The sequence below is a fragment of the Podarcis melisellensis genome, assembly GCF_964234715.1.
Source record: "Podarcis melisellensis genome assembly, chromosome: 6".
Taxonomy (NCBI): Eukaryota; Metazoa; Chordata; class Lepidosauria; order Squamata; family Lacertidae; genus Podarcis; species Podarcis melisellensis.
In genome coordinates this window covers 77,228,902-77,244,218 of record NC_138538.1, presented here as the reverse complement: position 1 = coordinate 77,244,218, position 15,317 = coordinate 77,228,902, and the positions used below count along the sequence as shown (strand labels likewise).

The 15,317-nt window shown below is 44.5% G+C and overlaps 1 protein-coding gene across 1 annotated transcript; it reads right to left on the bottom strand.

Moving 5' to 3' along the window:
* Nucleotides 1-310: 310 nt before the first annotated feature.
* Nucleotides 311-10,311, bottom strand: LOC309372440 (pancreatic alpha-amylase). The gene is made up of 10 exons (XM_081916059.1): nt 10,076-10,311; nt 6,408-6,554; nt 4,831-5,028; nt 4,255-4,485; nt 3,943-4,076; nt 3,709-3,831; nt 3,485-3,584; nt 1,216-1,337; nt 931-1,056; nt 311-607 (listed from the first exon to the last, which is right to left on the bottom strand). The coding sequence occupies exons 1-10, from the start codon at nt 10,241-10,243 to the stop codon at nt 418-420; spliced, it is 1,539 nt and encodes a 512-aa protein (XP_081772185.1). The 5' UTR covers nt 10,244-10,311; the 3' UTR covers nt 311-417.
* Nucleotides 10,312-15,317: the final 5,006 nt, after the last annotated feature.

The following is a 15,317-nucleotide window of genomic DNA, read 5'->3' as shown; positions in this document are numbered from 1 at the left end:
CTTCCTCCCCCACAACAAACACTCTGTGAGGTGAGTGAGGCTGAGAGACTTCAAAGAGGTGTGACTAGCCCAAGGTCACCCAGCAGCTGCATGTGGAGGAGCGGAGACGCGAACCCAGTTCACCATATTACGAGTCCACCATTCTTAACCACTACACCACACTGACTCTCTTGGCGACTGCTCTATGCATTCTTGCTCTCCTTTAAAGAATAGCTACATGTGGGCTGTTTTAGATAGATGGGGGCTCTGTGTGTGTGTGTGTGTTGGTGGCAAGCATTGTTTTATCAGGGAAACAAATGGCAGATCCATGTGAGCATTGCAACTTTTTATTCTTTTGAGGGATTCCAAAATTACTCCATCTCGCTCAGAAGTGCTTTAGGAAAGCAAAACCGAGGTGAGGACATTCCTCTCCCCGAGCTATAATTTAGCATCAACATGGATAGCAACAAAGGGGTCTTCAGCAGAGTTGCTGATCTGGAAATAAGCTGTGCCATCGCCATTGACTTGGATTTTAATTCCACTGCAGCCATTGCCTTCCTTCTGCCCAGAAATGACATCACAATAAGTGCCAGCAGGGAGGCCAGTTTGCAGAGTTTCAGACATGTTCCTGTTTTAAAAAGAGAGTCAAAAATAATGATAATGTAGTGAGCTATCCTTTATCATCAAGCTTTGCACGCTAAGCTACCTTGGTGGGTCCATTCTGCTATGCCGTTGCTAACAATAAAGTCAGGTTTCAGTTTGTCCCCATCCTTGCTTTTCTAAGGATAAAACTGATGATGCTCAATTGCCCACTGCATCCTTCCTTCTATGGAAGATTCTGGGGTGCTTTGCAAGGTTGGTTTAAACATTATTGCTAGATTCTGTATAGCTCTAGGTGCCAGCTAGACTTCTCTGCTTTAAACACATGAGAAATCTCTTCCTACTACTTACCAGTCGTCATTATTAAAGACAATGAATCCTTTGTTGCCACGGCCAAATGCCACTTGATTGCTGTTATTGTCCCACCAGTTGGTAAATGGCTGTCCGTCCACAACATTGCGGAAAATCACCATATTCCTTTGGAGGGGGAAAAATGGGTTCATTGGTAATTGATGTACTGTAGAACAGAGTCAGACATGCCAAAGTGCAATAAAGAGATAAGCATGATTAAGGGGACTTAAAGAGTGCTAATCTATGTGTTGGCTTGTAGCCATTAAGCCATGTGCACATTCCAACCTTATTTGACGCCATCGATGTTCGCAGACCCAGTCATTGCCACAGGTTGTGTCTGGATTAATGGTAACAGATTTGGTAGACCCATCCCCATTGCTCGGAGGTCCAACCCAGTCATTTATATCCTGGTTGTCAAAGAATTGAGAAAACATAAATATTAGAGGTGAAAAATAATAACAGGACACATTTATTGGAACGTATAAACTAACCAAACTTGCAGGTTATCATATTTCTGGGAGGCAAAGGCCTGGTCTACACATGTAACATAATGAGTTGAGAAGCTGCTAGGGTCCCAATATGTTAGAATGGATGATGCCACTTCAGATGGAGGATCATATCATGATATTCCCTTATACCCCTACCAGTAGAAAGTTAGCACATAATAATAAATAATAATAATAATAATAATAATAATAATAATAATAATAATAATAATTTATTTATACCCTGCCCATCTGGCTGAGTTTCCCCAGCCACTCTGGGCGGCTTCCAATCAAGTGTTAAAAACAATACAGCATTAAACATTAAAATCTTCCCCAAACAGGGCTTCCTTCAGATGTCTTTTAAAAAGAAGATAGCTGCTTATTTCCTTCACATCTGACGGGAGGGCGTTCCACAGGGCAGGCACCACTACCAAGAACGCCCTCTGTCTGGTTCACAGAAAGCAACAGTCTTGGCTGTCACCTCAATAACTAATACACTAGGGTTTTTTCTTGGTTTGGATGAACTTTTACTGTCTGTTTCAGTCAGGGTTTTTGTTTTATGTGGAGGAACATTCAAAACTGATAGGCTGAAATAGTACAGTACTATCTGCCACCTTCCTTGACATTCTGCTGTATGCGCAAGACCACACACATGACTTGGTCAATCTCTAGGATGTGTAGGATTGTTGGTTCTGTGGAGCAAGGTGCATATTAATGATGCCAATGAGTCTAAAGGACAGAGTTAGCACCTGCATTCCATAAGTAGTTCAAGTCTAATAAATAAAACCCAGTGGTAGACAGCATGGTTAGCCTGCACTGCTCACCTGACTTTCCTCCAGCTACATTTTTAGTGCATATCATCACGTGAAAGAGTAAGGTTGGTGAGATGCAGTTAGGCCGATGGAGTCTAATCTGGTGCTCTTGCCGGTCTGTTTGCACCACGTCAACCTTGCTACCACCTCAGCCTCCCCCCATCCTGGTGTGAAGCAGCAACGTTGCCAAAGGTAGGTCAGGTAAGCGTTGCAAGCCCACCATACCTTCTCTGCAAGTGTGCTTCAGAGTGCAGGTGATTATTCGTCAGGGACACCACATGCCCAATCATTACAAAGCAACCATACCAAAAGTGAAGTTAAGATAAATTAATTCTTTTTGGAGTATAACAGTGTAATCATAACCATGGGTAAAGGTAAAGGAACCCCTGACGGTTAGGTCCAGTCGCGGACGATTCTGGGGTTGCAGTGCTCATCTCGCTTTACTGTCCGAGGGAGCCGGCGTACATCTTCCGGGTCATGTGGCCAGCATGACTAAGCTGCTTCTGGCAAACCAGAGCTGCGCACGGAAACGCCGTTTACCTTCCAGCCGGAGCAGTGCCTATTTATCTACTTGCACTTTGACGTCTTTTCAAACTGCTAGGTTGGCAGGAGCTGGGACCGAGCAACAGGAGTTCACCACATCGCAAGGATTCGAACCGCCGACCTTCTGATCGGCAAGCCCTAGGCTCAGTGGTTTAGGCCACAGCGCCACCCGCATCCCAACCATGTGTACTCAGAAATAAATCTCAATGAACTCAGTAGAAGTTACTCTCAAATCAATTGGATTAGGCTTGTAGCCTTGAAAGATTTGAACCTCCCTGGGATATACCTTCCTTCCACCACCCCATTTCAATTTACTGAAAACTGAAATAGCCACCTATATAGAAGAAGACTTTGGATTTGATATCCCGCTTTATCACTACCCTAAGGAGTCTCAAAGCGGCTAACAATCTCCTTTTCCCTTCCTCACCCACAACAAACACTCTGTGAGGTGAGTGAAGCTGAGAGACTTCAGAGAAGTGTGACTAGCCCAAGGTCACCCAGCAGCTGCATGTGGAGGAGCGGGGATGCCAACCCAGTTCACCAGATTATGAGTCCACTGCTCTTAACCACTACACCACACTGGCTCTCAGTGCAGACCTCTTTGAAGATGTGGTACACATCTAGAAAAGTGGGGCGCACATCCTTTAAAACTAAATAATGAATGCCCATTGCCAATTTATTTAGGCTCTTTGTTATCACACAATAGAAACTGACCTTTCCATTCTCAAAGTATCTTGGCCAGCGGAAACTTGACATCACACGGGTGAAACCATATGGGTGAGCGAGCATGAAGCCGACTGCCATCTTGTATTGCCTGAAGATATATTTTAAGAAAATGAACATGAAAGGGAGGATCAGAAATTGAGATTTATATTTATTTCAGGGGTGGGGTGGGGAGGAGGAGCCAGTCAGGCTTCAAGTCTCAAAGTGTCCCTTACCTGGAATCCCAGAAAGTCAAAATGGCAGATCCACCAGCACCGTGCCCCCTCTGGTTATCATGATTGTCTACAAAGACAACGGCTTTGTCAGAAGGCATAAAACCCCAGCCTTCTCCCCAGTTCCTGAAGAAAAGAGAGAAAGGGTCAAATTTAGCTAAACACTGAATTTCAATATGTGCAAGGCTCTAAGCTTCGGTATTCAGTTTTGCTTTGAAGTATATAAAATTGAATTACTTTAAATAAGCCATCTTTTCTCCACTCCACTTGCGAATGACCGTTCCTAGTTTTGCACCATATTTGAATTCAGTTACCCGGCCATTTCCATAGTAGTCACTGGCTTTAATTGCCTCTCCACCCAAATCAATTACCTGTTGAGGGAAAAGAAGAAAAGTTATTATGATACAGCAACATATGAGTAGAAAATAAAGTGTTTTTTGTACACTCTGAAATCAGCTCTACATCTCAAATGTCTGCCCTTGCCGTCCTCTCAAGCTAGCCTTATATGTGCTTAATGGTTGTCTTCAACATAACAGACAGTCAAAGTACCTCTTGGAAGATGAAAGGCCTTGTTCCTTCAGCAAACCAAGTCGTTCTCAGATTTTTCAGCTTGTCTAAGAATGCTTTCATGTCCCCAGGCCACATATGCTTGGAAGCATCAATTCGAAATCCTGCTACTCCAATGTCAATCAGATGGTTCATATACTCGGCAACCTTGGAGCGCACATAGTCCTTTTCGAGCGCAAGGTCGAGAAGGCTAACGAGGCGACAGTCGCGGACCTGTTTCGAAAGGTTGTTTTGAGAAATCAATTTCATAGAATCATAGAACTGTAGCGTTGGAAGGGACCACGAGGGCTGCCCAGGCCAATCCCCTGCAATGCAGGAATCTTTTTGCCCAACATGGGGCTCAAACCCACAACCCTGAGATTAAGAGTCTCATGCTCTACCAGCTGAGCTATCCCAGATGCCCAGTTTATCATTAGTGGGTTGGGTGTCACATTTAAACCAACTTCTCCTATGCAGAAAAGAATTGAAGAAGAGGAACTGCATGAGGATGATGAAGAGAAGAAATATACAAGGGAAGAAAGGAGAAAGTGGGTAAAAAAATGAATGCAAGAGCTTCACCTGGTAAGGATCACCATAATTTTCAATCTCTCCACTTCCAGTTTTGCATTTCCAGTCGTTGAAATCCCAGCCGGAGTACGGGACAGCAGGGAAATCGTGGGTCTCTGAATTAAAATAGCTTCCACAAGTAGAGTGGGTACCAGATCCAGCAGCAGCTCCACACATGTGGTTGACTACAGCGTCAACATAAATATATACCTGAGTACAGAAAAGGCATGACCAGGTTGTATTTATTATCATTGCTTCTTATTCTCTTCTAGGCATAATTCAAGGAGCTGGTTATATCCTATGAAGGCCCAACATACTTCCTCTCTTGGGTCCCTTCTCAAGCACTGAGTTCCATTGAGGATGCTCTCTTAATCATACCATCTGTGCTTAGTTACCAACTGAATGAAGAGAGATGTTCTTGGTGGCGGCCCTTCTCCCCAGTTACGGAACACTTTCCTGCTGCAGATTTCCCAAGTCTAAGCTCGAGGGCATTTTGGGATGGATCGTAGGACCTATCTGTTTGGGATGGCCTAGAGGGATCAGAGTTAAGTTGGTGAGAAGTGTTATTAATGTAGGTGAAATATTAATTCTGTCTTGCAGGTGCTTGATCTGTTAACCACTCCACATCTTAAGGATGGGGTTGACTAGAAATCTCGGTAAATTAAAACAAGGCACTTTGTGTCAGTGATGGAAGGTTTAAAAGCAGCACATTTCATGGACCCAGTCCTCTAGAGTCTGGGCCATTCCTCCTTTATTTACTTTTAAAATGTCTGCAAAGGAGACATCGAACATGCATATAATAAGTGAGAAACACAATTTAAAATTCATTAAGGGGTCTGTTTTGACCTTGCAGTAACCCTAGAGTTTTCCCTCCTGCTCCTCCTTCGCAAAGTTACTGAAATGGCAATATTAGGTTCCAAGAGACAGCTGTCCATAATAAAAGAGCCTCACTATTTAAACCACACATGCTTATACAGCATTGTGTATAACTAACTTAACTAGAAGTTAAAGGAATGGTAGTTTTCTATGTCTCCCGACATAGAGAACATGCACAGTAGCTCTTCGGGGGCTTCCAGGAACCACAGCAAATGCCATTTCCATGGTTTCTGACCTTTCTGGACATTTCCCATAGCTTTTTGTGGGACTGGATGATTTTGTATATGCTTGCAGGATCCTTGAAAGTTAAACTGTGAAGCCCTACATATGGCAGAGTTACCCCTCAAGTAACTAACTTTAGTTAGTTTGGGAAAGGTAAGGGGAGAGCAGACAGGGCTCTTGATCGCAAAGTGGTTCTAGATCCTGTTGCATTCTCAGAACTGATTCAGATTAGTGTTGCTTTTACATTTGATTAATTTAAGGGCGTCCAGGGGATGTCCTCCAAATTCATCCAACTGAAATGGGTCCATTCTGAATCGAGTTAGGCGGACTCCACCCATCCCTAGCTTGTTGGGGTGACAAGTGAATTTTACCAGGCATCTCCCTGGAATAATTGTCTCCCTAACTGAATACATGTCACTGACATAGAACCATAGCTGATTTGATCTGAAGTTCCCCGCTACAGGTATAGACAGGATTTCCAAACCACTTACTCCAACATTGTTGCATCTGGTAACCATGTCTTTAAATTCATTCTCATTTCCAGATCGTGAACACAGCTTGTAACTGATGGGCTGGTATCTTTCCCACCATGGCCTCCATGGATTTGTAATAACGAGGTTTTCATTTGGAGGGGAGATCTGTGAATTAAGAGATATTAAAACACCATACACCAATAAATACCATTTCAACAATTTAGTAGAGAGCTGATGCTGCTGCTTAAGTTATTGTGGGCTGTGGTTGACATAGCCAGAATATGTACAGACAATACAAAACAAGTGATGAGTAAATTCTCCTCAGAAAGCTTTCCCAATCTTCCTCAGAGAGTCTTCAGAAGAACCAAATGTGAGAGGAACTGCCCCCAGCCCTCCCTGACAGCATCATTTCATCCAAAGCAACAGGGAGGCCTTGCAGGCATCTACACGTTTGGAAATGACACTCATGCAACAAAGTCAGGAGTGTCCTTGCCTTCTGGAATTCACAGGAATTTTAATGTTTCTATGCCCATGATTCAAATGAATTGAATGCTACAAATCCCAAGAATCCTGACAGAAAATGACTATGGCCAGGAACACCACTTCCTGCTAAGCAGAACCCAGGGAAATCTCTCTTGGCTCCACTAGCAAGGTGTTCCTGCTGCCAATTCACCCATCCTTTCAGAAGGGAAACAGGAAAAACCAGGTTTCCAAATGACACCATGGATACAGAAGGTTCCATGTTGCATGTTGTAAAAGACAACAAAAACAGGCATGGAGTTACCTCTTGTGTTCTCTCTCCCTCCCTGATTTATATTGCCCTGAGGAGTAGGAATGAGGAGTAGAATGTTATCACTCTCCAATTGCACTGGACCACTCTGCTCTAATGGGGAAGTGTGATAAGATGTTCTTTGCGTGGACAGGCGGAGTCCCCAGATCCTGCGCGGTCCCCCCGTCATGTGGAATAACGACTCAAGACAACGTGCTATGGGATTAAATTGGCCACAACTTTATTAAATTTCAAATGTGGGTAGACCTTGGCTCAGGCATTGGGCGTTCTCCCTCCCCAGTCCCCAGCCGGGGACCTAGGGAGCATCAGGGTTATCCAGTGTGTGTGTGGGGGATGGGCCGGCTCTGGAGAACATATGTTCAAGCAGAGATAGCCGCCCCCGTAACGCCGCCGCCGCAGGGGAGAGCAATGACGACCTTCCGGCGTACGGTCAAAGCCTCCCTTCAGAAACCCCTTTAACGGGGAACCCTGGTATCGCCGCCGCAAAGAGGAAGATGGACAAAAGGATTCCGCCCAAGGCCTGATACTGCCAAAGTTGTGACGTTTTGCTACGGGAAAGGCGAAACCTGCCAATGCAGGGAAATTCCTTTCCGGCCCTTTAACAGCGACCTTAACGTAGCAGCGCCCGCATACCTGTGAAGAAAATTAACTTGCAAAACATGTGAGGAAAATTAACCTGCAACATAAGACATTGACTGAGGGTGGGTAGGGTGGGAGAAGCTCTGGAGCCAAGTGAGAATTCCCAGGTAAAATCCTCCCTCCTTTGTGTGGGCAGGTAATCCCTCCCCCACCTGGCCTGGTCTCCTTGGCAACCCTTTCCCCCAGGTGGGATTGGACAACTGACTGAGGTAGGCGGAGACCTCCAGGTATCCCACCTGAGGGATGGCATAGCCTAGCCTATGCTGTTGGAGCCGCTCCAGGTCTAGGGGCTGCACGCGTCCACGCAAAGGGTGCCCCCCGTTTTAAGCGGGGAGCGGTCATTGCGTGGACAGGCGGAGTCCCCAGATCCTGCGCGGTCCCCCCGTCATGTGGAATAACGACTCAAGACAACGTGCTATGGGATTAAATTGGCCACAACTTTATTAAATTTCAAATGTGGGTAGACCTTGGCTCAGGCATTGGGCGTTCTCCCTCCCCAGTCCCCAGCCGGGGACCTAGGGAGCATCAGGGTTATCCAGTGTGTGTGTGGGGGATGGGCCGGCTCTGGAGAACATATGTTCAAGCAGAGATAGCCGCCCCCGTAACGCCGCCGCCGCAGGGGAGAGCAATGACGACCTTCCGGCGTACGGTCAAAGCCTCCCTTCAGAAACCCCTTTAACGGGGAACCCTGGTATCGCCGCCGCAAAGAGGAAGATGGACAAAAGGATTCCGCCCAAGGCCTGATACCGCCACCCGAGACCGCAAAGATTGCGGTCTCGCCGCCAAGACTACCTACATCTGAAAAACGCCTTTGCCATCCTCCAACCAGTCAATCAGGCCATGCCTGATGTCGCTCAGCCAATGCTCGTTACCAAGGTCCGATAGGTGCACGCCATCGGGCCGAAATAGCTCCTGCATGTAAACTTTAATGTTGGGGTGTTTCACGACCCGACCTCCCATGCGAGTGGTCGCAGAGCGCACTGCCCTATTGATTTTTTCCACCGTGTAATTCAGTCTAGTGGGTTTGATGTTGCCACGCCAATGCAAGCGTGGCAGAAGTTCGGACCAGAAAAATGTGATACTGGGGTGAGTGGCGTGTATGCTTTCCAGGTCTGCGATCGCTGTTTTGATCAGAATTATGCTTTTACGCACGACCAAGTCGTTTTCGCCGAGGTGGAGCACAACCGCGCTTGGCGGGTGGCGGAACGCAAGCTCTGGAGCCAAGTGAGAATTCCCAGGTAAAATCCTCCCTCCTTTGTGTGGGCAGGTAATCCCTCCCCCACCTGGCCTGGTCTCCTTGGCAACCCTTTCCCCCAGGTGGGATTGGACAACTGACTGAGGTAGGCGGAGACCTCCAGGTATCCCACCTGAGGGATGGCATAGCCTAGCCTATGCTGTTGGAGCCGCTCCAGGTCTAGGGGCTGCACGCGTCCACGCAAAGGGTGCCCCCCGTTTTAAGCGGGGAGCGGTCATTATCACTTGGCTGGACAATAGAGTTGTCTGGCTTACCAGCTAATTTTATACATTCCTTGCTAACTTAATTCTTGGCAAAATTGTGGTCGTTGTGACTTAGCAAGTTGTAGAGTAGTTTTCATTATCCATTATCTCTATTAATATTAAAAGAGTGTCTCATTGTTATGCACAGAAGAATCATTAAAGATCATGAAGCCCATAGCAAAATGCTTCCATCTTCTTCCCCACACACCATTATTCATGGAGTGGTTTGCTTAACTCTAAACCAGACCTATAAATAAAGCCTTGGCCAAAATATTATTTGGGGTGTTTTTTCCTACCCCAAATTACATTGTTGGATGTTGCCAAGTTGGCTATGTGAACCGGTCCCACATTCCGAACAAATTTCAAAAGCTTCAGTTGTCACTTTGACATTGTATTTCAATAGTCTTATTGGTTCGGACACATTAATTAAACCAGGAGTAGCTAACATCCTAACCTCCAGGTGGTGCTTGACTATAGTTCTTTGGCAAGGCTGTCTGGTGCTGATATGAGTTAAGAGTCCAGCAAAATCTGGAGGTTATGACATGGAGTTCAAGGGTATCATATTGGCTACCCCTGAATTAAACCATTAAGCATTAACTATATATTTGAGTCCTTCACCTTGGTCTGTTTCCAATGACTGGTCTAAGCACACTCCTGTAAGCATCTATTATTTCCAGTTGTTAGTTATATTGAAATCGCCACTTGTTGTCTTTGGTCCAAATAAACTGTGACAAGCAAACATTGAATAGAAGTTGCCTACCTGGACTCCGCCAAATCCATTAGGTGCCAAATAACGCTCGCATTCCAGAGCAATGTCAGCCCAACGCCATTCGAAGAGATGGACTATTGATGTCCTTCCGGGCTTTGTATTTGGGTTATACTGAGCCCAAGAAAGCTCAAAAGCAACTAGGAGAAGAAAGACCCTCATGTTGTCTTGGACAATTGCCGTTGTTGAGTGCTCTGCTTTGCCTTTCTATTTATATTCTTGCTGCAGATCAAAGTACACTTCAGTCGTGATGCATTCAACACAATTGGCTATATTTAATCAAAGGTCATTCCATTTGGTGGTTTAAACAAAAGTAACAGGTGAAGATAACAGACCAAATTCTCTGGCTAATAACTTCAAATCCACAGGATAAGGCTCCGTGTGATTATTCATGTCTGTGTTCGCAGCTAAATAGATTAGATAGTCCTGGGAACAGACATTCAGAGGCTGAATCCATGAACTTGTATGCACCGTGAAGAGTTTGCATGGACACACTCTCCTATTCCTTTCAACAGAAGGAGCCGTTCCACACTTGCAAAGTGAAAATTATTATGTGCATGGAGTATATTTTAATGGGAACCTATTAATTGGAATCAGTGTCATTGCAAATACTGTGAATAGTAGTAGACGGTGCAAGTGATTCCTGGTGTCCTCATGTTTTTTCACAACACACACAGGTTTCAACACAATGCCAATCATCCCTTTTCATAGGTTACACCATTCAGAGCTTGTTACTTGTTGTCCATCATGGTGAATTCTTCTTTCTTTCTTTCTTTCTTTCTTTCTTTCTTTCTTTCTTTCTTTCTTTCTTTCTTTCTTTCTTTCTTTCTCTCTCTCTCTCTCTCTCTCTCTCTCTCTCTCTCTCTCTCTCTCTTTCTTTCTTTCTTTCTTTCTTTCTTTCTTTCTTTTTTTTTACACTTGCCCTACGTCTCCAAGCTGCAAGATGTTGCAGGGCCACAACGCTTACCCAGATTTGGTTTACTTTAGAAGGAGGTGACCTTAGGCTTAAGGATGCTCATATTTATTTAACAACACAATAATGGACTTTTTTTTCTGTGGTGGCTCCCTGCTTGTGGAATGCTCTCTCCAGGGAGGCCTCCCTGGAACCTTCATTAAATCATCATCATCATCATCATCATGTTGTACCCTGCCCATATGCAGCTACATTGACACCAGGCAAAAACATTCCTCTTCTCCTAGATCCTTGGCTAATTAAACTTTCTATGCCATGGGTAGGCAAACTAAGGCCCAGGGGCCGGATCTGGCCCAATCACTTTCTCAATCCAGCCCGCAAATGGTCTGGGAATCAGCGTGTTTTACATGAGTACAATGTGTGTTTTTATTTAAAATGCATCTCTGGGTTATTTGTGGGGCATAGGAATTCATTCATTATTTTTTTCCTTCCAAAATATAGTCCGGCCCCCCACAAGGTCTGAGGGACAGTGGACCAGCCCCCTGCTGAAAAAGTTTGCTGACCCCTGATCTATGCCATTCTGTACTGCGGTGTGGTATTGTTTTTGTTTGTTATTATGGTATGTATTTTTGTGTTTTTATATTGTAACCCACCCTATGATCTTTGGACAAAGGGCAGTATAGAAATATTATTAATCAAGTAATTAATAATTGGGGTGGCATGCCCCACTAGCATATTCATTCAGTGATACAGCAACCAAAAGTTATAGGCATTGCAATCTCACTTCCATATAATCAATTGCTCCCTATAGTCAAGACCTAACACTTCTGTACCTAAGCAAATTGTATGTCAACTGTATTAATCTAGATGTGTCACAATTACCCATAAGAGAAGTGTCCCAGTCTGCCCTGGGTTCCAAGGATTGTACTGGTGTTAAACATTCAAATTAGGAGTCTGCAGAAATAGAGGCTCTTTGAAAACTCCTGTTATATTCCACAGAGTATAAAAAGGTACATTGTATGAGAAGCATAACCTACAATTACAAAGGGTGGTACATGACTAAGGCTGCTTACACACACATACCTTTAAAACACATTTCCCCTCTCAAAGAATTCTGGGCTCTTTTGTTTGTTAAGGGTGAAGAGAATTGTTACTCTGTGAGGGGTAAACTACAGTGCCCAGAATTCTTTTATTTGAAAAATGTGCTTCGGATATTTTGCTCAAACTAGAGCCAGTGAGATTAACAAGCATGACTTCACTAGATCCATTCATTTTAGAGGGTTTGCTCTGAGGAAAACCTAGCTGATTACTACCCATAGCCACAAAGTCTAGTACTTTCCTAAGCAGCAATTCCCAACACACACATACACAATTCCCAGAGAGACAGACATCTCCATATTTACCAGTTTTGTTGAATAACCAGAAGATTCTGATAAGTGAATGATAGGTTTAAAGGTAATTTTTCAGCAACAGATGACTTCAGATTCATATCTCCTTGATTATATTAACCTCTCTGAAAGTTTAGAATACACTTGTATTTCAAAGTTACCCTTAAGAGATTAGAACAAAGATTAAGTGGCTAGTGGCTAAACAGCTTCCTAGTAACATTTTATTTTATGACTTCATTGTTGCCTACTGTTTCTTAGGAATACTGAGTTAAGAAAAAAGAAGGAACTTGGTTAAGCTAGTATTGTTAATATATTAACATGACAAGATGTACTGAAGATATCTCAGGAGCTTCAAAGCGGTAGTACTGAGAGTCACTGACAGTGTTCTGTTGTGAACCTGAGTGGGAACTCATTAAGAAGAGCTGATATGTACTGGTATGTCTGTGGTTCTCAAACTTCACAGCCCCTTGCAGAGCATTGAAAATCGCTGAAAGTCTTGGTGGACCACTTAATGATTTTTCTGCCTATTTCAGCAATAGCAATGAGCTGTGCTAAATGCTGTGTGATCTTTAATTATATTTCTAATGCTTCTTCTACATTTTATGTGTTTTGTATCTCATATCTTAATTTTATTTCAGTTTTAATTCTGTAGAATACAGTAGAAACTACAATAATAAATAGAAAGTGCAAGATAAGAAATAAAAGAGGCAATCAAAATACAATTAAAAAACGGTATGGTCAGTAAATCACCCACTGTACTCATACTCTCCACGAAATAGAGACGCCCCTTTCAACATTTCTTCTATGAAAATAGGGACATCCTACCATACCCTCCAACGTTTCTCTGATGAAAATAGGGACGTTCTAAGGAAAAGCAGGACATTCCAGGACCAAATCAGAAAGCAGGGCAGCTTCTGTAAATCCGGGGCTGTCCCTGGAAAATGGGGACACTTGGAGGCTCTGTTCTTCACAGACACACCATGGACCACCTGAATGCAGCTCACAGAACATTGGTGGTCCATGGATCTCTGTTTGTGAACCCCTGATACAGATGATAAATTCAGGAATTATGTCCTGGAGAGCAAGGATACTGAGAGAAAGGTCTCTTGGTATACTAGACAGATCCCATGGAGCAGATGACCAACAGATTTCTGACTCCAAACCTATATCCCAAACTCTGCATTCTTCCCAGGGAGTGGAGAAACTTAAAGGGACAGCCCTCTGTCCCAGAACCAAGCACTTACTTGTCTCGGCTAGTTCCAACTGGGTTTATTGCCGGGGGGGGGGGGCAAGGGGAAGCAGGAGACTCCTGGTCAAGAGAGCTCTGGCCTCTAAAGAGGTTGCAGAAGGGTCACATTCTCTTCTGGAGGCCACATTCAGAACCTCCAGGTGCCCCTAATTTCCAGGGAGTGTCCCGATTTACAGAGGCCACCCCAATTTCTGATTTGATCCCAGAATGTCCCACTTAAAGGTAAAGGGACCCCTAATCATTCGGTCCAGTCGTGGGGTTGCGGCGCTCATCTCGCTTTATTGGCCGAGGGAGCCGGTGTACAGCTTCCGGGTCATGTGGCCAGCATGACTAAGCCACTTCTGGTGAACCAGAGCAGCGCACGGAAACGCTGTTTACCTTCCCGTCGGAGTGGTACCTATTTATCTACTTGCACTTTGACATGCTTTCAAACTGCTAGGTTGGCAAGAGCTGGGACCGAGCAACGGGAGCTTATCCCACTTAGGACGTCCCTATTTTTATTGGAGAAATGTTGGAGTGTGTGGAGTTATGTGGCCCCCGAGGCAAGGAGATAAGTAACTATACAACCTTGCATAGAGAAGTTGTGTAATGTTTCATGTTTTATGATGTTTTTATACATGATGGAAGCCATCCAGAGTGGATGTCAGTCAGATGGGTGGGGTATAAATAATAAAATTGTTGTCATTGAATAGGACATCCCTGTTTACATTGGAGAAATACTGAAGAGTATGCACATGCCAGGGCTGGGCAAGGCCAGTGACAAAAGCGGGTGGAACGGTTTATGTCAATTTTACCTCAGTACGGTAGGCTAATTTGTACGCACACACACATCCTTCATTCAAGGCAAACAAAAGCAGAGTTCAAGAGCACAGTCCAGCTGGGGGAGACGACACTCAAGGAGGGTATGAAATGAGGCCAGGGTAGCCAGGGAGGTAGAAGGTCTGGCTTGAGGACAGCTTCCTGCACCAAATACAGAAGCCCTGGGCCTGAGGTTCTCCACCTCTTTTCTAGGGGACCACAACTGGAGTCCGTAGCTCATGGGGGTTCAGTTTCAGTGCCCTCACAGCTTTTCTCATTGGCCTATCTGACCTGGCCACCCTGGCCCTCTGTGTCAATGTCCAAACCACTGCTCATTCTTTGGCTTAAGATGGTGTAGTGGTTAGTATGTCAGATTGGTACCTGAGAGACCAAGTATTAAAGACCCACTTGAACCACAAAGCCCCCCAGGTGGCCTTAGGCAAATCATCATCTCTCAGCCCAACTTACCTCACAGGTCTGTTTTGAGGACAAATACTGCCTTGAGCTCCCTGTTGGAAAGGAAGAATGCAATGAATGAATGAATGAATGATGGTTAAGTGTAAGAAAAATGAAAGGAAAAGGAAGCTTTATCACTACCATGGAACAGGACTGTTTGATGGAAAGTAATTGTGAAGATTTTAAAATGGTCAGAGAATTCATCGGTAGAGAACTAGTTGTGCCACCACCTGCCACCAAATTTTTAAAAAAGGGGGTGAACATGGTGTATGAAGAATTAAAGTAAATGCTCAGACAAACATTTCCCAAAAGACCAGAGGCCTTCCTACTGGGCATGTCAATAAACATCTCAAGAGAAAGCAAAAGAGTGTTTTTTTATGCAACAACTGCAGCTAGAGTGTTAACTGCCAAATACTGGAAAAGGGATTTGAC